Source organism: Poecile atricapillus, chromosome 2, assembly GCF_030490865.1.
Source record: "Poecile atricapillus isolate bPoeAtr1 chromosome 2, bPoeAtr1.hap1, whole genome shotgun sequence".
Lineage (NCBI taxonomy): Eukaryota > Metazoa > Chordata > Aves > Passeriformes > Paridae > Poecile > Poecile atricapillus.
The window spans coordinates 29,206,725-29,231,480 of record NC_081250.1 but is presented as its reverse complement, the minus strand read 5'-3'; the positions used below and the strand labels follow the sequence as shown (position 1 = coordinate 29,231,480).

General features: G+C 35.3%; 1 protein-coding gene across 1 annotated transcript in view; it reads left to right on the top strand.

The window, feature by feature from the left end:
- Positions 1-24,490, top strand: part of MEOX2 (mesenchyme homeobox 2) — a 54,469-nt gene extending 29,979 nt beyond the window's left edge. The window contains exons 2-3 of the mRNA XM_058832868.1: positions 10,545-10,717; positions 23,179-24,490. Coding sequence (XP_058688851.1) covers positions 10,545-10,717; positions 23,179-23,403 — 398 coding nt within the window. The 3' untranslated portion in view covers positions 23,404-24,490. The remainder of the gene's footprint in view (positions 1-10,544; positions 10,718-23,178) is intronic.
- Positions 24,491-24,756: the final 266 nt, after the last annotated feature.

Genomic DNA, 24,756 nt, shown 5'->3' with positions numbered 1-24,756 from the left:
TTTCTTTTTTTTTTTTTTTTAGCATATTTCTTCTTTATGGGCTTGCTTGAGACCAGAACTTTATATACACACTGACATGTTTGCACAACCAGTCCCGTGTTACTATATTATCTAAATAAAAAATTAAGTCATTGTAGGGAATATCAACTCCTTTGGAAGTAGTAGTCCATTTTTAAAGTTAAAAGAAGGCTTATAATTTTCAATTATTATAACTATAGACTCACTAGATCATATAAAAGGGAACAGTACAAGTATGGCATAAAAGTTTGCCATCTCAAAAGCTGTATTTGAATACATACTTGAAGTCACTTCCCCTTTTGGGAAGTGCCATTTTCTTGCACAGTAATCTTAAAATTTAGGAAGGCCTCCAAAAAATTATGCTGTATCTTTTTGCTCACATGAAAGTTGAAGGTTTGTTGTTTTTTTTTTTAAATTGTACTCTGCCAAAGCTTTCATTTATGAATTACAGGCTGTAACTATATAAATTGATTGTTAGCCATCAAGAAAAATTAGTCATCAAAAAGCCCTCCCAGACTGTAAAATATATAGTAAAATATATCTAGAAGAAAATTGAAACCTGCGTTGTTGGCTAGACTTTATTTCTTGTACAGATTTATTTCCTTCACCCAATATTCTATTTAGAGAAGCATTTTGGGTTTTCAGTTTAATTATGTGAGCATTTTTCCATCCTTAACAATTGTACTCTACAGGTTGAAAATGAAATTTTGTTAGCATCAAACATGACAATTCCTTTGGGTATTTTTTAATGGATTCTGCCATTTTGTGATAATTATTTGAGAAAACAAAAAGAAAGGAAAATGTGACATGGTGCTAAAGAGGGAAACTATTAGGGTAAGTCAAAACCAGCTGATATTCAGAACTTCCAAAGCAGTCATTAGGAGGGTTTCTACATCATGTTAACAGACAGTAATAGTTTTAAGTAGAAAATGAAACTTTCATGGTTGGCCTGAAAACCAATGGTATAAATAGTTAAAACACCTGAAAAATTTTATTTTACAACCCCTTTTATTTTGGCTTTTCCTGAAAGACAGGTAATTCCATTTAATTGTATGTGCGAAAGTACTTTTCACTGTTTTCCCAGTTTTATAGTTAGTGTTATACTTCAGCACAGTGTTGTAAAGTAAACTGTGAACGAAATAATAGAAGACACCCAGAAAAGCAACCCTTTTGGGTATGAGACTGTGTGTGTGTGTGTGAGAGTTTTCCTGTTTTGAAAAAAGTCTGGATATCTGCTCAGGTAGGTTATGAGCACAGCTGGGCCTGTTTGCTTCATTTTAATGCTTTCTGAGGGATAATAAGATTTACAAAACTTGTCACCAAAACATATGCAGGCAAATACATTTGCACAGAAATCTATATTTCTTAAAGACCCAGACAGAGATTACATTTGTGCCTCATGGTGAAAGCTGTAATGCCACACTAGCTGAGCCATGTCCAATAGGGGCAGCCACTAAGGCAGAGAACGACCACATGGAATTGCTTGTGGGGGTTGTGACACTCATCAAGACTGCGAAATGGTAGGTGATTTGTGATGCTGCAGCTCTGCAAGGTGCTACATACACTTAAGGGGCCAGTTATGGGTGTTTAAAAAGGACAGGTTTTAGAAAGAGTAAAAACATTTCAAGCAGACTGAATTTTAAAAAAAAAATTGGGAAAGGGCACACTAACATAGGATTAAACAGAAGTATGGGATGTTAGATTTGCTCCAGACACCGCTTTTTTTCTGTCATATGTTCAACATATATAAAATTTTCACTACATCACTAAGGGGTCCCAAATAAATCTGGTTTGTGATGAATGGGAAAAAAAATTAGCTAGTGTAACACATGTGGAAGAATTACATAAAAAATACCACTGTGAAATGACTTCCTGTTTCCTGTAGCAGCAAAATAATTCTTAGAAAGAGTTAAAGTGGAATTGTTGGTAACCATTTATATTTTCCTTTGTGTAACTGTATCCTGAAGCTTTGAAAAGATGCATGAGTTAAGCAATATGGAGCCCTCAAGAAACTATTAAACTGCTGTAAAGTGTTTCAACTTTTATTGCTAAGTATTGAAAACTAAAATCCTTGATTCTTTGGCTTATGTGAAAAGTATTTATTTTTTTGTTCAGACAGGAGGCAATTATGCAATTGCAATAAACTCTTTAAAAAGCAAAAGTAGAAGTCAGCATAATTTTGACTGTAAGTTCTGCCTGTATATTTTGAAAAAATATATATGAAGGAGCCTAAGAAAATACTCTTTATTTTACTCAAGATGTCTCATGATCCTACACAAAGTAAACTGATACTTATAATGGGAGCAAGATCAGCTCTGATACCCCTGTCATTGAGAAGAGATTCCACCGATTCTTGAGCTTCTCCAGTTTGCTCACTGTAATTTGGGGAAGAACTTGGCTTGTCCTAAGAAACTGGTCCAGATGGCATGCTCTGTTCTAGGCCGTTTGCTCTAGTGAAGGTACAATAATGTGGTCTGTTGCAAGACCTACAAAAATTACTATAGATTCAGGCTTTTACTTTTTTCTAACGTAAGGTCTTGTGTGTGAGGGAGGAGCGGTGGCAATGGCACTCTCTAGCACACCAAGTATGGAAGAAAGAGCTCTAGGCTATACACTTGGTGAAGTCTGTAATCAAATTTCACCTTGATTTCTGTAAACTATGGATAATGTGACTAATATGTAAAAAAAATTGAAACCTATTTGCAGAAGTAAGTAGAAATAAGTAGAAAAGAAAAAAATAAAAGAAAGAAGTAGTAGCAGAAAATTAAATAATTGACATTTTTTCCATGAAGTAACTAAGTAAACACATTAAAAATGTTTTTCTCACTGATTCAATCAGTATCCACAAGGTCTGCACTTTCCAAGCAACAGAATTATTATCAAGTGCTGACTGCCATTTGGGAAGCAAGCATGGCTAGTTTTGCATTGGAATGTACTGCTGCTTAAATATAAAGGACTTTTAATGGAAATGTGAAAGCACATAAAACTAATGGCCATTTATATAAAGAAGTTAATATATTAAAAAAAGGTTTCTAAAATGCATCACTTGACGTATGTTCCCATCCTGCTGTGATTTGGAGTCTAATACAGTAACAGTGGCAGTCTGGCTTTACAGAGAAAAAAAAAAAAAAAAAATCTATTTTCATGATATTTAAATTCTAGGTAGCACATGCAGGAAGCATATTGGTATATTTTGGTATATTACTGGTGACTTTTTTGGCAGCCAGTCACTGCAACATTTTTTTCAACTCCTTACCCACATCTCAATTTTTGCTGGCAATATCTTAAGCTAGAAGTATAGCATTTTATGTCATATGAAGTGGAGCAACCACAACTATATTTTGCCTAAAGAGGCAAATCTACAGATACCTGAGAGAAAGCATTTTCTCAAAAAGCTTACTGGCCAAAGGATTAAGTGAACCATAGTGCATTTTTATCACTTAAGTATCTTAGGTTTCCTAATTTTTTTTTTTTTTTAATTTTTTTTAATGTGAATTATAGATGGTTTTTTATTAAACCTGAATCCCAGGACACTGTTTAGTATTTTTGGCAGGACAAGAGTCTCTGATTTGCAAAGCTGAAGTGAAAAACTACAACCTATCATTTTAGGGAGATAAGACTGAGAGGGGATTATCAAAGTAAATTCTCCATGTTTTATGCTCTTTCCTCAAGTAACCACTTCCCTACAGTTTGTAGTGCTTTAGATCTTTCAAATCTTGGCAGAGAAGATCTATTTTCCCAAGTATTTTTATACAATAATGTAGTGCCAAAAGGAATATTTCAATGCCTCCTTGGAGTTCTGATGCAGCTCGTCTCCAGGGAAGAATTTTCATCAGAATGATGAGGATGATGATGACTGAGGTATGCACAGTGTTTGGGGTGGGTTTGGTTGCTCTTCCCTTTTATTCTTTTCCTCCTGGTTGGAAAGAGTCTCTGTGGGAGATGTCTAGGAGGTGAGAGTCAAGAAAAAAGAGAAATTATATAAACTTTTATCTCAACTAGTGTTTTCTTCACTTGTTGACTTTTGTTCTAAGAGGCATGGAAAATCTTTCGGTTTAATTTTATAGGTTAGCCTTTGCTCTGGAAGATTCACTCCTGATCATTAGGGAGATGGTCCTGGCAGGTCTCAATGTCATTTAATGAAGCTCCTCTACATGAAAGCAAATTATAAAACTCATTTGGTAAAAAGGCAGAAAAACAGCATGTGTTATTTGATTCTGCTTGTAAGAGATGTATATGTAGAATGTATCTGCAAATGGGAATTGTCAATCCCAGTGGATGAAATGTCATATCAAAATGCAGTCTGTAAAGTTATTTTCAGAGAAATCCTGTCTCGTTTCCTATAATGAGCTGTGATTATACACACACTTTGGACAGAGAGTAGTGTCTTCCACATGAAGACCTAATCACTAGGGCAATCATATGAGAGAATACATATGTTGTCTTCCATATCTGCATGGTTTGAAGAAGCAGTGACCTGTACATGCTATATAGTTAGAAGGTTTAAGCAGAAGAATCTTCAAGAACCTGCAGCATTAGCTGCTACAGTGTTAACGAATCAATGTTTCCAATACTGCAGTATAACTCCTAGACTTTTACTTTCAGAAGGCAATAATAAAATAATGTTGGCAGCAACAGCTAGTAGGTAATAGGTTAGGACAGTATATAGTGTGTTTCAGAATACCTACAGGTTTTGCTGTGCCAGGTCAATGTTTTTTTTGGGTGCAGATATGAGGGTATTTTAAATTGTTAATTGTCACAGACTGTTAGAAAGCATTAACTCAATAAGCAAAAATAGTTTGCTTTCATTAGGCTGAAGAGAAGGGTTCATGTAGGTTTGACATCATACTTGTGCTACTGTGCAGTTTTTCCCATTTGCACATGCAAAGTTGTGAATTATGGAAATTATTTGTTCCAATATTTAGTGAATTGCAACTACAGAAATACTTTCGATGATGTTCTCAAAAGAGGCACTCAGACTGAGTGTCCAGTTATTTGGAAGTGTACTTTTTCACTAAGCAAAGTGTTTTAAAACCATTATTTAAATGACTAAGAAGGGAAGGAAAATCATGAAACAAATATAGATTAATAAAATCTGCAGCATTCGATGCAAGTAAAAGTAGGTGCCTCAAAGGAAACAGATACATAGACTTTTTTTTGTGTGTGTGAAGATTATACACAACAGTAGAGAATAAAAAATTTACCTTATGATCCTGCAAAGTGAAGAGCGGTGTTTTGGATACAGGGTAAGTTTTCATATTAATTAAGAGCAACTTTGAATTGAAAATTTTAAAAAAAAGATCATATCAAAACTTTATAATATTCTGTATTAAATGTCAAAAATGTCTGAAAGTGACTATTTTTGGGTAAATCTTGCTTTCACATCTAGTTTCTGGCAAAAAAATATGTACCATGTGGAGACTTCTATGCCATCTCCTTGCTACTTTTCCCTTAGTTCATATTGCTCATATCTCAAAAGAAAAAAGAAAAGCAAGCAAACATTTTAAATTTAATCACATATTATTATTGTGTTCTATTTATTTCTAGAAGCTTCTTGTACATATTAGTTATTTAAACAAATGTTAAAGATTTATATTTGAAAGAAATATTCTTTCACACAACACTAAACTACTCAGAAGTAGCAAGATTTTTGCTTTTATTACTTTGCATAGATTGCTTAATTTTGAAGTAGATACCTGTGTAGTAGTTGTTTTCTGCAAACACTTTATCCTCATTTATAGGAAGATATGCAATTAAGAACATTTAATTTATTCAACTTCACTATAAGTTAATAGTGAAATAAATTTAGAAATAGTTTGCTAGTGCTCGGGGCTTTTCAAGGCTAAGTCAGTGAAAGTGGAAAACCTGAATATTGAACAATAAAGAAGAAATTCTTACGGCTTTTTGGTCACTAATCATTAGTGGTTATTACCACTACTCACTCTCAGTGTAGATGTCAGGATCTGAAAACTTTCTGTAACTACCAATAGAACACTAGCAATCTAATTTATTTTTGAAAATTTTTGTGGGGGTATTTTATTTTTTATTATTATTATTATTATTATTATTATTATTATTATTATTCTATTTCTATTTCTATTTCTATTTCTATTTCTATTTCTATTTCTATTTCTATTTCTATTTCTATTTCTATTTCTATTTATATTTATGTTTATATTTATATTTATATTTATATTTATATTTATATTTATATTTATATTTATTTATTTATTACTGGTATTAACTGAATGTTCTTTTCTGTCTGAGAAATGAAGGTATGTCAGTTTTTGAACTAATCCAGAAAAAAAATAGGTGTTTCTTAGACATTTTACCTTTGATTCTGACCCTACCTGGTTACTAGCAGATCTCTGTGCCATAGATATCCCCACCTTTCCATGTTCTGTGATCAGCCTTTTTTTTTTTCCCCCCTAGGCATGTATGAGAAGTAAAAACATCAAATTTATCACTGTTCATATTCTACACATAGGAGTTCGATCCTGTGTTTGCTTCACATGCTTCAGCTCTTGATGTAGACAGAAGGAAATAGGAACTCTGGTGCTAGAATACAAATGTTGGGATTAAGAACAAACCTTCCCTTAAAGTAAAGCAGAAGTAACTTTTGAGGGTGGGGAACAGTGTGATTAGGAATGTTTTTTTAAAAATAAATCTTGAGCTGTTATTAAACTTGGCAGAAATCTAAGTCTTCAAAGATTTGTGGAACAGCCATTTAGAACTCTGAATGTCTTTCCAAATGGTACCTTCTTACATCAGTTACCAACAAGCATTTTTGTCTAACAGGACATATTAAAGATGCTTCCTGGAGTTTTTGAAAAGTGATACAAACAGTTCTAAAAAAAGGCATGACCTGCATCCCTCAAAGGAGTGTTTAACTGCCTACATTACTTGACATCCAAAGAACAAAGGTTTCCAAAAGAGAGACTGATAAGGTACAAATACCTGCATGTAGGCTACATCTTCTGAAAGTGTGCCAGAATTTGTCTGGCAGAAGGTGGAAGACAGACAATATAGATTACTGTATTTTTCATCAAGTGGTTTGTACCATCTGTATGTATTTTATGTGTGCCTTTTGAGAGGCAGGTAGTCTAACTGAGTTCCCTCTAGGCTTTGTTCTCTGCCTCTACACCTACCACTTGGCATAAGATGTAGCCAGTAGAAGAAAACTAAGGTTCTTGGGACCTTTTTCTTGCCTTAGTTGCAACAGCTGCAAAACAGATGTAGGCTGATGTGAGTTCTGCCAAGAATCTCTTCCAAGTCTCCCACCCATTTTCCACCAAAGAGAAGCTAGTCAGGTGATATGAACAGAGACCTGAAGGTCAGAAAGAGATGGAAGTTCCCAGTCTTGGCTTGATGGAGACTGTTAAAAAAAACCCCAACCAATTAGTAAACCTAGATTCTTTCTCCTTGGAAATTAAAACTACCCCAAATTTTAAAACTAAAATGCCAGACATCAATAGGACATAGAAGGCAACCTGTACATGAACCACAGCAATACTGCAGTGAGCAGGTCAGATGACAGTAAGAGACTCATGATCACCTAACTAGTATCCATTAAAGTCTCTTTTTTCTTGTTATATTTTCAATATCTCAAATCCATTGAGCAAAATATTATTGTCTTGCTGGCCATAGTTTTATTGAAACAGATTGCTTAGGACTCCAGTTGCATTAACCTCAGTATTGAGAAGGAGTCAGCTTTCTGTACCTGTCCCAGGTCTCTGTGTACCTCTCCAACTTCTGCTTTCAGCAGTTTGAATATACCACGTGGTTTTTAGTGTATTTCAACTATTACAAATCCAATCAATTATATTCTCAAAAAAAATAAAAGTTAAATCCTGGATGTTTTCCACTGTGTGTGTCAGTCTGCTGGTGGAATCTTGCTGCTGACAAAACTATGGCTTTCAGGTATTTAGAATTCAATATTGAATTAAAGGTAGTATCCAGCAATGGAAGAAATGTCTTAATAACCAGTAGTCCAAGAGGGCTTATATTTGCACAGGATCTGTGTGGGCTAACATTGATAGCAGTTCTGAATCCTCTCTATGCGCAAGGATGATGGACATATGCTACTCATGCAGTTCTATTCCCCTTTCCTTTTCCCAGTATTCATCCCCTTCCCTTTTCAGTATCCCAAGAATCATTGGCTCTGAATGTTATGAAAAATCATTTGCTGCTGTACAGAAAAGCTGTTCTTCTCATGGAACCATCTGCTTTCAAAAATTGCTATGTTACAAGTCTCAATCACTTACAGAGATCAGTATCTTCCTGGGAGACATTCAGATGGGTACTCCTGAAGTTTTTTCCTTCAAATAGTCACAATAGAAGTGGCTACCAATGTTTCATAGCCTTGAATCCTCTTTCTGTTGTGTATCTAGACTTATGTCTTCATTCCTAGCATTGAATTTTCAATATGGTATCAGTGTCATATGTGGGAACACTACTTTCATTGAAGGACACAACCTGTAGTCTGGAAAGCAGTGAGCCATGGGATCTTTCTTACATCAAGTACTGACATAGGAAAACTTCTTGGCTCACAAACTCACACAGGCACAGGATGACCAGGACAGTTATAAGAGGGCTTTAGAAATCACTTGCATGAAATTCACTTCTGTGTCACACTGCAGATGAGGACTATGCACACCCATCTGCTTTCAAACCTGTATGAAACACGTCTGGTAAGCCAAAATGGCATAATGATTTAGGTATCTCTCTTCAGTGATTCAATGGAATGGGCATATAGGGGTTTACGTATTTAAATTCAGGTGATCTACTAGTATTTGGACCTTATAATGGGATGGCAGACAAGGAAATTTAAAGGAAAAAAACCAATGTGCATGTTCCCAAAACAGAAAAACATGGAGAGAAGTTACAGTGACTCTTGTTTGTCTACTATTATAAAGGAAGAAATGTGAATTTCTAGGTGTAATGTGGTTTTGAAATATCAAGTTTTCTATGTTGAGTTTCTAAATATACCTTGGTCACACGCTATTGTCAATGGGCCTGCTATTTAATGTGGTCCTACCCTAGGAAATCCCTACTCCACTTATGGCTGAACAACTCCCAAATCCACTCAACAACTTTTCTGGATATCCTCAGTGACACAGCCAGCAATACACTTCATATTTAAAGCAAAGTTCTGTGTGTCATGTCAGCAAAAGTAGAGGTTAGGTGATATGCAGACATTAGCTTTAAAACATTTTTAATTCATGACTATAGCATTGAGTCAAGCATCAATCATTTTCATAAAAAAGAAACCCCAAAAAACCCCAAAGTTCCCTTCCAAGTAACAGTGACTGACAAAAAGTGAAAATTTTCTTATACCTTTATAAAATGTAGATTTAAAACCAGACTCACTGGCCAGTTGGACAGGCTCAGGCATGCTGATGATTCATCTGACACAGAGTCCCAGGGAGTGATTTTTTTGTGAGCCAGTTCATTTGGATATTGATGCACGTTTCTATTTAAATCAGCAGCTGAAGTGTGAATTAATCTGTGACATTTTTAAGATGGTTCCTGAGGCCAGAATTTGACTAATGATACTCATACTGATCTCCTGCTAATTTTGGATTTATAGGTGTTGTATCATACCCAAACTTACAAATGTCTGGCCTTTTTTTTTTCTTCTTCTTCTTCTTTCTTTCTTTCTTTCTTTCTTTCTCACTGTCTTTTTTGTATTATTGCTCTTTATTTTTGTTTTTTTTCCGTGATATTTTGAACATTCATTTATTTAAACTGACTTCACTGACAGCAACAGAATGACTGCCACAGAGTTACTGAGTTCAGCAGTTTGGGTGAGGACCAAATATACCTGTTTCTGAGAGCAAAAAGTAATTATGAGGGTGAAAATGAAACTTTCAGCAAAGCTCCTCTGATTGTGGCCAAAGTATTCCTTAGGTTATGAGCTTCAGTGGTAGCAAATTCCTATATTGATACCAGCTGTGCCAAAAAGTTTCTACCTGCACCATAGCAGGAGTAGGAGAAGAACCCATGGGACATGCTCAGCAACTTCTTTTTGACGTGTGTTCAATTTCCTGTGGTTTGTCTGTTAGCTTTTCCTGAAAGTGTAATTGGACTAAACCTTAAAGTGTCTGCTGTAAAACAGCTTTGGCTTAAGGTATTAGTGAAATGATAGGAGAGAGAGATTCTTGAAGTATTACTCATTATACAGTAATCAAATGATACATATCCTGTACTGGTTGGATGCACTGGGAACTGCCAACAGTGGGAAAGAATTGAAGCTTTGCAGAAATTCTTCAGAGAATCATTAGAAAATGAAACACTGCAAGGTTTTAAGCTAAAGTTTGATGTGTGTGAATGGAAGCAGCAGCTTAAGTCTGCCAGAATTACTTCTGCTTTCCTAATTTACAGTGAAGGATTCATAGGAATAAAAGCAAGGGTGTGTTTCAGAGAGAAGAAAGTTTGAAGAATGTACCTTTTGTTTGTTGTCTTTGGGCATGTTTACTATTTAGCTGTACTTGTCATTACATCCATTTTTGCTTTTTTTTTTTCAGATTCCCAAGAAGGAAACTATAAGACAGAGGTCAACAGCAAACCCAGGAAGGAAAGGACGGCTTTCACCAAGGAGCAAATCAGAGAGCTAGAAGCAGAATTTGCTCATCATAACTATTTGACCAGGCTGAGACGATATGAGATAGCAGTAAACCTTGACCTCACTGAAAGACAGGTACTGATGAAAAATAATGGACTTTAAATGCCTGCTCAATATGTGCCAGTGATGAGTAGCTACTCACAGTAAAGCTCCTGTTTATAATGCTAATATTTATGTTGATACATCAGATTGAATGTTCTTAGCAAAATTATATACATTTATTATCTGCCTGCTATGAAAGTAATTTATACTTTTATGTGTGCCACTTACAGATTAATTTCATCTATTAGGCAGAGATGGAAGATAAACGCACGAGTAATATATCTGTTAAATTGGTGCATGTCTTTTCTAATCTGTCCACACTGAATAGGGGGAAGGTCCCAAACATTGTACACACAAGTAGTTGGTTTGCCTGTATGCAACAAATATGAGCATCTTGGTTCAGTCTATTAAGTATGTGCAGTGGCCATTAATGCAGTTTCTGAACATCCTGTTTCCAGATGGCAGCAAAAATGGGAACGCCAGCAAAACTGGGATACAGGCATTTTAAACCCCTTTATCTTACCCTGCTCTGTGAAAGCAGAGGAGATGATGGAATTTCTTATCACTGTTACTGGTTTCCTGCTCACCAAACCCTGGTCCAGGAAACACTTCTGCACATGCTTAAGTTTCATCATGCATGTTGTCACATTGATTTCTAATGGAAATATCCATGTTACACATGTATTAAAGTGTTTCAGGATCTCATCTCTATACACTAAATAGGTAGTGAAGTCACATTTCAAATAACAATTACATCAAGGTACACATTTTGAAAACGTGTTTCTGTAAAGAAATTTAGAATACTGGCCTCAAGTACACAAAATCAGATGAAATATTTCCTACAGTTTTAATACTAAAATGAAAAGCTTTTTTCCCACTGATAGACAGTCATTCTTTTTTCAGGAATCAATATGAGATTGAGGGATTGCTTTAGATACAATCAGTAAGATGATATAGTCAAAAGTAGGTATCAAAATAGCATAATGATTTGTGAAGTCTACATATAAGAAGATTTGAAATTTTCTTGAGTTTCATTAACACCTGCCATACGTACATATATCAAATCCAGCAAAAATCCAGCCTTTTCTAAAAAAAAAGAACACATGTTTACTCACAAAAGCAAATGCAACAGCTTTTTTGCTTTGAAAGCTTCTAGAGAATGGCTTTGCCTTTGATCTTTTCAAGAAAAACACAGCAATTTCTTGTTTGATTTGACCACATTACCAGGTTTCACTGGGGTAATTTCCAGTTACTTAAGTACTGTAGTTACATTTGTAAAGCACACCATTTTGTATCAAACAATGGATAAAACGGTGCCTTTTTTAATTTCTGCTGCCTATTCCATTTAGATTCACACCTGATTTTGACAGCTAAGGGGAGAAGGAATGTATCCTTGTCTTGTCTACAAAGGTAGAGTCAGCATGAAACTGAACAATCCTAAATTTTTAAAAATATCTGCTGGACAATTTGACAGGAATTAGTCAGCTGGATCCCTATATTTAATAATGGTGAATTTGGCCTAGAATTTAAGTGTTCTCCCTAATAAATTCCATATTCTTTTCTTCAAAGATCATGTTGAGTAGTACAATTAAACGAAGAGACAGTTCACTATCCTGAAGGAAAAAGTTAAACTGAAAACATTTAGCTTAATGAAAAGGGACAGATAAATACTGAATATTGTTTCTGGAGGAGAAAAGGCAGCCCAGATACATACATACAGAGAATTTATTTAAGTCATGGCAGTACTTGCTGTTTTCCAGCTGTCACAAAGCATCAGTTTTAAGCATTCTGCTGATTATTGTGATAATCTGTACAGAATTGTCATTAGTCTATTTAATTATGTAATTTAATCCTTCTCGTCTTCTCCAGATTATCAGAGTGACAACTGAGCTCCTAGAGATAACTCCCTTCCTTCCTTCTTTCCTTTCTGCCTTCCTGTCTTCCTTCCTGCCTTCCTGTTCAACACCACCTTAGAAAAGGAAAGCATTAAAATTTTTAGTTTGATAAAATCCAGTTCTGTATCTCCCCACAGTAAAATGGTCTGAGAAAATGAGAAGAAAGAAAAAAAATAATAAAAACTGTATTGTTAATCAAAAAATGAAAACAGAGGGGAAATTCTGGATATATTTTTCAGCTTCTGCATCATACTAAGCCCAGTAATGTTGTAAAGTAAAAATTTCTCCTTTAAACCGAATATATTGCTTTGATAGAAAAATGGTGTAAATATCATGGATCTGGTTATGGATTTCCATGGTATATGGCAGACTTCAGCAGCTGAATGCCATAAATAAAAAGACTTGGCTCTTCTTGCTTACTTGTTTTACATCAGTATTCCTCCAGTGACTTAAAAATGTACTTCAGGTTGACCATGGTGTGACATTAAGTCTTTTAATTCTTTTCTCTCCAGTTAAGAGAGGAAACTCTCCTTCAGGACCTGCCTTTCCATCATTACCAAAATGAATCATTATTCTTGAGATAACAGCACTTATTTTCATTCTTACTGGTGTTACTACTTTTTTTCTAAACTAGCTGTCCCTACAGAGGAGATCATATTTGATACCTATCTTAAACAGGTGCAAAAAAATTATCTAAAATATATTGATGGAATTATCTGCCATGCTCCCCCCTTTCCCATGAGGTAGCATTTTTATAAAATTGCTGTTTGTGGAACCATTTTTCTTTAGTATTTTTACCCAAAGTTGCATTGCAGAAAATGCAATAGTTGATAGTTCCTCTTTTGAAAGTAGTGGTAGTAGTTCCCTTGTTTGAAATAAGTGAACACACAAGTGATAGCCTTGATCTCATCACACGCGTGTTGGGAGATTTCTTGACCTCTCATAAAACACTGAACTGAAACTTGCTTTAGATAGTATAATGGCAAAAATAGCAGTGGCTATTGAGTGAGCTAATATATCTCCTTGGAAAATAGGCTTGGGAGCAGACCTAACCCCTAATAGAAATATTTGTTTAGCATTATTTTTTTCACTAGGATTTTAAAAAAATGACAAGGGTATTATTCAGAGAAGGAAGAACAACAAAATAATCTGAGGAAAATATTGTTGGGTCATCCTAAAACTACAACTTTGTTATTTCCCAAGATGTGAGATAAATCATGGAGCCTATTATCTTAAAAATCTCTATCTTCCTCTTGACTACAGTGATAATTTCTACCATACGCCACAGATTAAAAGAGGCACTGACCAACTAACACTTCATAATTACCTTTCTGGCATTTAAACAAGCTGTAGAAAAAACCATATGTCTAACCATATTTAAAAAGCTATATAAGGGTATTAAAGTTTTCTTCAGTCATGAAAGTAAGGCTTCATTTGACTTTTGAAATAATTTAAAAGATCAGTTCAAACATAAATGACTCATGGAAGACCATTTCACAAAAAATAATAATGGAAAAAAAACCCTAACAACATATGGCTCAGGAGAAGGAAGAAATCCTATCACTCCCTGAAAAGGAAACCTGAGTTACAAGACAGGAGGATGAAATGAAATAAGTGCCTCAATTGCCTAGATATTAAGAGTGCACTTTGAGAGCATTATAAGCACATCTGGTGGTAGGATGGCTCTATTATGGTATTGTAAGTATTCCAGAAATATAGGTACATATAATTCTTGCCCCCTCTTCTATAGAGTGCACTCACAATCCCAGATCAGGCAGCAGTTAATAATTTTCAGCTGGCAGGCCTCCATTATATTTTGAAGAGCTAGTTAGACTAAAAACTATCTGAGTTCCCTAGATATTTGTAACCTTGACAAGTGCATTCTTGGCTTTTTTGTACCTCCAGATAAACGTGGAGAAGGTTCCATGCAGACTTTTTAATATCTCACTGTGGGATGAGGAAAGGAAGCAGCTGCAGTGGGGTATCAGAGGAGTGGCAAAATGGACATTTTTATGGAGTAGATCCTGCCAAATATAGAAAGAGTAGGAGATCTTTCCATCTCAGAAGAGCTTTTTGCATGGAGCTAATCAAAAGAGTAATGTTGCAGTTCTTCAGGCTAGCTAAGGTTACCGGAATAAACAGTCCAAATATGTAATGCTTCAGTTTGCCAACATAAACGGAAAATCCCACCTAGTCAGATTAAATTCTGCTGATGGCAACAAGAAGTTTATTTCTTCTCAACTTGAATTTCCAATATCTGCCTAGAAGCTACCAATCATTTATAAAAGGCCTAAAGCCACTGATTTTGCATAGGCAAAGGACAAAATTTTGTCCAAGTGAAGAATGCTTTTGTATCAAGTGTTTGACTTCCATGCATGTGGTACCAACATGGAATGAGTCACAAAGAAAGAAGCTTTGTGATGCTTTTTCTGCCAGAAATGAAAGCAAGCAGCACTATTATTTAAATTATGCTTTGGTATAGTACCACAACTCACACCGTAACACTGCATAGTTAATACCACGCAAATACTACATGAAGTTTACCATTAGAAAATTGTTCTCTAGACCTGGTTACCTCCAAGCTTCATCACAAGTGACTTGATTAAAATACTTCTCAGCATTACAAAGATCCAGGGAGGCTAATCACTGCATTTTTTAGACTTCACTGGTAAAGTAAGAGTGGCTTCCCTTGGTCACCCAGGCAAGAAAACAGAGTCCAATATTCCTCCATCATGTGTTCTGCATAGCCTCTGGAAGTGTCAATGTCTCTTCATGCATTACATGGCATAACTAGTTTTCTACTTTAGGAGGCCAGTTTTCTGAGGTTAGGTGGTGAATATTTTCAACAAAAATCAAACAAAATCAAACTTGATAGGACAAGCTTGACCATATCTATTTGTCATGCTGTCACATCTTCTCTGAAAGGCAGCTGCTCATTCCACACTTCCATGTGTTAAGCACACTCCATCCACACTATAATAATGAGTCTGTGTGGCTTGAAATCCTTTAGATTTTTTGTTTATTTAAAGTAACACTCTTAATAATATAAAACTTTGATATTTATCTTGAGCAATATAAATACCAGCAGTAAGAGTTACTACCTCTGTTCTTTCTCAGGAAAGAATGCAGCTAGACAACTTAGTTACAATTTGTGCATAATTTTGATTTGTACAATAATTCTTTTAAAAAAAACACATGGCAAAAATTCAATCAGCATATTTAATTTGCAGTATTGATTGAACTCAAACAAGCAATTCATATGCAAAGATCCAAGAACTTCAAGCTGTTAGTTGTGAATAGACCCTACACCTGCAGAGAAACCCTGTGAGGTTCTGGGTGGGGAGAAACCTCTGCCTGTGCCAAGAAGTGTATGTGGTATAGACAGGAATATTAGCAGTTCATACAGCTGCTTTGACAAAGTGTGTGAAGCACTGCCATTACCTACCCCTGCTCTTTCTTAGATTCACATTGAGAAAGACGTGGCTTCTTCTGTCACCTGTTTAGCGAGACAGGAGCTTTTAAATTTGTCATCTGTAGTCACTTTAAGAAATAGAAGAAATCAGTGGAGAACAAATAATTTTGGAGAGTTAAAAATGAACATGTACAATAAAGGAGATTTTTTTTTAATGCAGGCCATTCATTGAGAAATGTTGATCTGTGCAAAATGGGTGCAAAGTGATGCACATTACAATTTTTTTATCATGAAGTAAAATACTGTACATGTGAGTAATTCACAGAGGTAAATGCCTACACAAGAAGAGGAAAGTTTAGTTACAGATCATCTTCCCCACTAATTAGTTTTCCACCACTTGTTTATTTTGTAGATTTGGAATCACACAATCATAGAATTGTTTGGGCTGGAGTACCTTAAAGATCATCTAATTCCAGCTGTCCTGCCGTGGGCAGGAAGCATTTCACTAGACCAAGTTGCTCAGATCCTCATCCATTACAGTCTTGAACACTTGGAGGGATGGAGGGTTCACAACTTCTCTGGGCAGCCTCACCCTCACAGTAAAGAATTTCTTCCTAATATCTAATCTAAACCTACCCTGATTCATCTTAAAACCATTCCCCCTTGTCCTATCACTATGCCCTTATCAAAAGTCCCTCTTTGTCCTTGTAAGCCCCCTTTAGGTACTACACCTAAAAAGTTGTATTACAGCAGAATAAGGTAGAGAGAATTTTAGTAGCAGCCCCACAGATTGCCTTTCTTTGTCTTTAACCAAAAAAAGGAAAGACTAATTTTACAAAAAAATATGTCCTTAGGTTATGTAAAGCAAGTCAGTAGGAGGAAGGTACCTAGGTACCTGAAATAGTGTATGTCTTTCTGCTTAAGTTACCTGCAAAATCTACTTTAGAGATGTTTTGATTCAGGAGGATTAGCTGTTTGGTCATAAAATCAATTTTGAAGACCATTGGTGGAGAAGGTGACTGTTCTTTGGATGGAGTAGAGGGAGGTAAACTGAGTGCTCAAAGATTTCTGAAACTGGAATGAAGTACTGCTCTCACTGCTGTCCTCTGAAATATAATGTCTATTCCATCCCTCTTTAAATGTGGGAGGTAGAAAGGAGAATGTATCACCTAAGTAGTACCAAAATCTCAATTGACTTTTAAGTAACGATAAACCAGAACTCACTCCTACACCTTCCTGGGTGCCAAAAGCTCCAGCTGTCCTTTGTGCACCTGCCAAAACCTCCGCTTTTTCTCAACAGCTGCTGCAAAGTACTTGTACACATTCAGTGCAGTTCTGTAATGTAACACGGAGCAGATAATTTTAAATAAGCAAGCAGGTGACTGAAGTAATTTAAATCACAAGGTTCTGGTACCACTCATTAATTTTCAAAGATAAGTCAATTTTCTTCAAGTGATGGATTTTGGAAATATTTTATAATAACTAAGAAGACATTTAATACTAAGATTTATTTAAACAAGTTTTAATCTCCAAAATATACCTTAAATTTTTATGAGAATTTCTTTGGAATAGAAAACGGAATTCCTTCAAGTCATATTCTATGAACTCATATTTATTCGTAGGTTGTACATTTCTATTTACTTCTATAAGTTTCTGAATAAACTACCATGAAAATTCTATCTCTATACATGCAAAAAAAGGTAAGCTTCAGCTGTATAACACCAGGGACTTCTGCAAAGTTCAGGAGTTTGACTTTCCTTAAAACTTGGCAGCATAAATGTACTATCTAAAAATTACAGGAATGTTTTCAAGGCCAAAGAAAGTTTAGAAGTAAACTTCATTTTTTTTCTAATTTAGAAAATCCAGCATTATTTTTTGTTATTCATATGTTTGTCTGTATTAGAGGAAAGTAAATGTAAAGATTTAAAAATAATAAAAGCAAAAGAAAATGGACAGTGGCTGACCAAGGCAGAATGCTTTAAAGGCTTGATGCTTTGGTCTTCATGAAATATCATTTAGGTATATTAAAACATGGACTTTAAAATACTGACTACAAAGACTCTTGCTTAGAAATATGGATCCCTTAAAGCAAAGGAACAGTTACAACTGGCACAACATTCTTGTTTCTAATTTTTAAGGCTCTCAAATTTTAATCTTGTTCGGGAGTCATGCCACTAAAAGCTGGACTAGAAAACCTGGTTTTAGGAAAGAATTTTTCATTTCCAGGAAATAGCTTTTATAAAGAGAAAGAATTTTTTCTTAAAAGAGGAATGGGAGCAGATAGTGCAACTAAGTTAATTTTACTTCAGTCATTAATTTTTCAGTCAATTATTCTTAAATTTTGTATGACTGAAAGGTTCTGTTGAAGAAGGAACAGTAAATCAGAAGTTTAGGAAATATTTACATTTTTAATCAAAAGGACTTGTTGATGTCCACATCAGGAAGTTATATTAAAGATACACATGCAACATATCATGTGGCCCTTGAGACTAAGGACCTATATAAGTATATAATAATTATTTTGGCAATGTAGACATTAATAATATCAACCTCTTCGTTTTGACTCCTCTTCTATGATTCCTACAGAGCAGACCTTAAAATAAATTGGTCACAGCAAAAACATTTATCTTGTACATCAGGAGATATACGACGAGAAATAATTTATTCGTATTTTAAGTAACAGCCTAATCATCAGATGTGGAGATGCAGATGCTAAACAACTTGTTGACTAAGGGAAAAGAAACAGGGCTTTCGTGCCAGTAAGCAGATGTGCTCAATAGACTGGCTTATAAGCGCTGATTTAGAAACAGCTGTTAATGCTACCATCATCTTTAATATAGCTCATTTCCCACCACTTCCTTTGTTTTCTGTGCATACATATGCTTGCTCTATACAGTCAAGTTGTGCTAGTCAAAGGGTGGAGAAGAGGGAGTGCATTTCAATAAACAGTAGGCAATCAGGACCTGATTCTGGGAGGTGGTGAGCATGCTCAGGCCCTGTTGGAGTTAACAGCCTTGAGAAATATCATAAAGGCTTTGTAAATCTTTTTAAGTTTGTCACAGTAGATCTTTAAGTTTCTTTAAAGGATATAATTTTTTGCAATAGTTGTAAATGTCACTACTAATTCTTTCACTGGGGGGAATTTCAAAAACTTTTCAAGTTCACTTCAGTAAGGATTTTTTTTCCTTTCTCCTTTATTTTAATTTATATTATCTCCTTTTAATTTTAATTTTTCTTTCAGTCATTCAGTCACTTTCTGTCACTCTTGATCTTTCCCTCTTCCATTCTATTCTATTCTATTCTATTCTATTCTATTCTATTCTATTCTATTCTATTCTATTCTATTCTATTCTATTCTATTCTATTCTATTCTATTCTATTCTATTCTATTCTATTCTATTCTATTCTATTCTATTCTATTCTATTCTATTCTATTCTATTCTACTTCTTTTATTTTCCATCTTCTTTCTTTGTCCCCTCTCCTATATGTTTCTCAGAGATTCATGTTTTACGCAAGACCTGAAAGATTTAAATGAGTTGTGTGCTTAAAAAAGCATGTTTTTCCATGAACCAAGATAAATGGATGCTCTGAATTACTTCACACAAAGTTTGCTTTACTTCTTTTCCATTACTAAAATAACAATGGATCACATATCAGTAACAATTATACCCTCTCTAACTGACTCTTCAGCTCCAAAGGAAGTTCAGAATTCCAATATCTAAATTCGATCTCTAAAGGAAATAACAAGTGAAGTATCTGTCTCATGTTATTAGCACATGAGCATTAAAGTCTTCATTTAGAGTCTATTGAACTGTATTAAAAAACTCACACTGATGTAAGTGTACTTTCGATCAGATTAAAAGTGGACTTCAGTACTTCACAATGGAGGACATAAAGAAATACATATTAAAAAATATTTTGTATATGTATAATGTATTCCCTTATATAAGAACCCTTCTGCACATTAACACAGCAAATAGCATCAAAATAAACTCACAGTATTTTCAATGATAAATTTCACTATAGATTATTTCTAGCATTTGAGAATAATTGTTGACATACCAAAAAGGCAACCTATCTATAGTAATGTCTGTACTTATGTCTATAGTAAACCAGATGCAGTTTATATAAAGTAATGAATAAAAAAAAGCCTTTTTTTTTTTTTGCCATTTTAACATTAGTTACCATTTTCTCTTTATCAGAAGGCTGTATGCCCATCAGTAGTATATTTCCTCCTATGAGACTGTCAGGATTAATCTCTTCCTTCTACACTCAAGAGAGCACATGCAAAGGTGGCTGGAGTTATTGCAGCCCAACTTTCCCCAAATGCCATGTTTTCGATACAGTGGGTCACATGCAGACATAGCGTTACATGCTGGATGCTCAGAGGAATGTGCAGATGTGACTTGTGCTTATTCTTGAAAAGAGAAGTCATCATTCCTTCACTGATTTGTATCAACTAATATGCAGACTCTGACCTCTACTAATCTCTGGTGGAGGCACTTTAAGGCATGATCTGATGAGCTGATCTGAAGGCTGGTGATGTGAGTGAAGTAGTACTCCCCAGTCTGGATTCAGCTGCTCATTACCTGGAAGCTGGTATCAATCTTTTGGGTTTAATGCTCAAGAAGACAGACTCCTCTCAGTTCTGCCATTGTGAAGTGGCCTGAATTATAACAAGCAGAACCAAAATGTATTGTCGTAAAAAATGAAAACCAGAATAATTTATTAAATTGCAGTAGAAAACAGTAAAAAAATGTCAGCTCAGCAGATGTGAGAATTATTTTGTCTGTGAGAGAACAGAAATGAGCACCTGTAACAGAAGCCAGGCAGTAATCATCCTGCTCACTCCTGTCCCATCTAGTACAGTGTCTGACTGGTCGCAGGAGTATTAGCTTCAGTTTCTCAAGTATCCACAAATGAACCGGCCACATCCAGAAGGCCTGGATGTCTCCTGTTCCAGTAAGTTAAAGTAGGTTGCATCCAGGCTGTGTACTGAAACTTTTACTTCAAATTTTTCTTGAAACCATGTTTTCTATACATTATTACTCTGTTCTAGGCTTTGAATGCTGTGAATTATTCTGTAAATGTTCAAGGTCAAGGACATAAAAATATCCAAAGAATTGCTTGGGCCTTTTTCAATAATTTCAATAATTTCAATCATTACTTCAATCCTGTAATTTTTTTTTACCAAAAGAATTTTCTTGGCACCTTTTTCATAAATAGTGTGATAATATCCTGTGGTAATGGGTCCAATCCAAAGTGTATTATTTTTGATATTTAGATTATGATTGCAGTTGCATCTACTGGACTATCTGGCACAAGTAGAGCAGTGTCTTTTGTAAGTGAAATGTCACTGCTTAAAAAACCCAAAACAAAATAACATTATCACTTTTCTCCCAAAGCTGCCAATGCTGTACCCTTTTGAAGACGTTGTTTCCAAGGACACTTCTGATACCAGTTCTGAGTATGGTAATTTCCAACATCACAGCAGCCAATAATAAATACCTTCCCTCTTACACTTACTTCACTTTGCAAGTTAGATTTTTTTGGCTCTGATGAGTTGACTAGAGGAAAAGATGTGCTGTGCTTTAAGGCACTTAACTAACCTGGCATCATTTTGCTCTGTTCCCAAGTGATTTGCTTTAACAGAACACTTTGGCTTTTACAGGAATATAGAGTATTAAAGAAAGAAACAAATATTCTTCCTTCCTATATACTTATACAAAGATACTGATGCTACGTATCTGTTCAATTGTAGTAAAATTTTAATGTAAAATTCAAAGTGATAGTAAAGGTTAAGAACTGTGAGGTTTCCTGGATGTGTAAGACAGATTCAGCAAAACAGCATTTTTGTGGCTCTATTACTCATGTTGTACAATATGTCCTGCTGTGCCTGTTGCTTACTGATTCTTTTAAAACTCTGAAACACATTCAGCTAAACACAGCAGAGGATATACCAGCATTGCAAGCTTTCTTGCTTTTTTTTCCAAGTTAAATGTTGCAGGCATTGTTTATTTTTCTGTGGAACCTTCATCTGAAGAGCTGCACACACACACACACACAAGTTTTCAGCAACATTAACTACAAATGAATCAAACCAAACAATATTCTATTCATACTGTTCTCAGTGACAGTACTTGAAGCTGATCAGAAATCAGCCTTTAATCTGGTCTAATATATTTGACAGCTGCTATGCACATCTTTTTTTTTTTTTTTTCTTTACTTTTCTTTTGGCTATTGAAAAATATTGTGGTTTGCAGTGCAAATAATTTAGGTTTACTTTTCCCTCATATATTTCCATACAGAGATGGGGAGGAGGGGAAATGAGTTTCAGCTGGAGAAAAATCTTGGGGGTTAATGTGACTTAAACACAGATATGTTTTTAGTCTTCCATGTTATGAATTTCTTTTTCATCCTTACCTAAAATTATTTGCTAATTTTGACTCAAATTTATAAATGCTTTGCCTCCTGACTTTGAGGGTATTTATTTGTCTAAAAATGTTTATGAGGGTCTATGGTTCAATGTAGCAGAATAAAGGATCAGTTGATTAGAATAATTTGAATACATCTGTGAAATAGACAGAGAAGTCTTAAGCTCTTAGAGTAAGAAATGATCTTTCAGATACTCCAGCAAGTTAAAAAAAAAAAAAAAAGGCACCTTTAAAGTGCTGCACCTGAAAATCATCACCAGCTTATAGAAACAAAGCAGAAAGCAATGCCAACTATCCAGGCAAGTTGCTTTGCAGAGTAACTACTCTCTGATGAAGGGTTCTCTGTTTCTCAACATATATGTTCTTTTGCACAGTCCCTTGATGGGAAACATTTTGCCTTTGTTTCTCTCCCTGACAAATGGCATTACTATGTTTTTCAAGAGTATGTGATCTTTTTAATGTTTTCTAAAGGGTTCGGAGATGTTCCTATGGAGCTGTCTGTAGCAGATAGCCCAGCTGTTTTCTTAGAGTAACCCCTTGTCCTCCCTTGCAGTCATTATCCCCAGTGTTCACATCCTATCCAAAACTGAATTGCCTGATTTTCACGGAAAGCTTGCTATGCTCTTTACCCTCCAGACAGAAATGCACATTAGAAAAATGCTATCCCCAAGTGCTGTGCTACAGGTAGAAAGTTCATTTTTACCTTCAGTGACTCCATCTTTATTTTCTTGTTTTGTCTTTCTTCCGTGAAGGTAAAAGTTTGGTTCCAGAACAGACGGATGAAGTGGAAGCGTGTAAAAGGGGGCCAGCAAGGGGCAGCAGCCCGGGAGAAGGAACTGGTGAATGTGAAAAAGGGCACGCTGCTCCCCTCTGAGCTCTCCGGCATTGGCGCTGCTGGGCTCCAGCACACGGGGGACTCACTAGCCAACGACGACAGCCACGACAGCGACCACAGCTCTGAGCACGCACACTTATGATACACAGAGAGTGTCCCAGCTCGGTTCTCAGGAAAGATGCTTTGCTGGCAAGCCTTACACAGGCATCGTTTACTTATGCAAGTGACTCTGGTGGTGATCTTTAAAGTTGTTATGGAAAATTCAGGCTTATTATGTCTGCTTTTCTCAATTCTTAGATGGTTTACAGTAAGTGCCATGTCTTAAAGGTGCCTCAAGATTGGAGAAGTGGAAGACAAACTAACTTTGAACATTCCAGATTTGTTTGTCGTTTTTATGACAGTGGGCAGGTATTTTTGCTTAAGCTTGCACTGAAAATTACATTGCTCTCAAAAGACGTTATATTCTGAAAACCACAGTGCCACAAAATCACTATCTAGTGGATAAGAAATGTATTTTAACTCTGTATATATTTACCTTACAGCATTTTTCTGTCTTCACTAATTTTTAGCAATGCATTCATATTAGCTGATGGCAATAGTCACTCATGACAATAAATGGCTTTTTGTCTCTATATCTTTGTTTTGTTTTTCCAAAGACATACAATACATGCAGATACTTTTGTTCAAGTAGAGAACAATACAATGGTGTCTGCTAGGACACATCCTTGTATGACAGACAAAACAAACCTTATGTTGCATTTACTATCAACTGCTGCTAATAGGGTATTATTAAATTTACCTAGCTCCTCAATTCTTCCTATCTTGTAACTGCAAAAAGTGATTTTTACGATCATAAGGGTAGTCCAGTAACCTGACAAAAATGTCATGTTTCATTCATGCTCAGTGGGAACTTTCCAAAGGATTATTCATTTCTACTTTGCCATAATTGAGTACATTGATAAATGCTGACACTCTGCAGAAATGTTGTTGCTTCATGTTCAGTTTGAAAAAAACAGCAGATAAACTGAAAGTTATTATCAACTGCTTATGTTGGTAGGAATCAAAATATGAAGGTAACTCTATATTGTGTCCCATATGTAAAATCAAGACACATTTTCTGTTTTAAGCTTTTGTGTACATACAGGCAAATACAAAACCCCAAAATTTAATGCAAACTATTGATTGTACTTTGTAAAGAAATATGTTTAATAAATAATCCTTTTTAAATAACTCTGGTCTCTCTACAGTAATTTCATAGGACTCTAAAAGTGATTTTTTGTCTAAGCAGTCCTGTCTCTTTTTGTGTCTTTTGGAACTTCATCTGGGAACAACACAAAGGTGTTTTCAAATTTAGGCTTTTAATCTTGGATAAACCTTCTACCTTGATCCATTTGGGAAACTCTTTCCTTTAGCAGGAAAAATTTAACTAGCAGCTAATGATGTCTTTAGCCAAAACCAACAAGAGTCTGTTCAACCATTTTTCCAGATTTAGAGC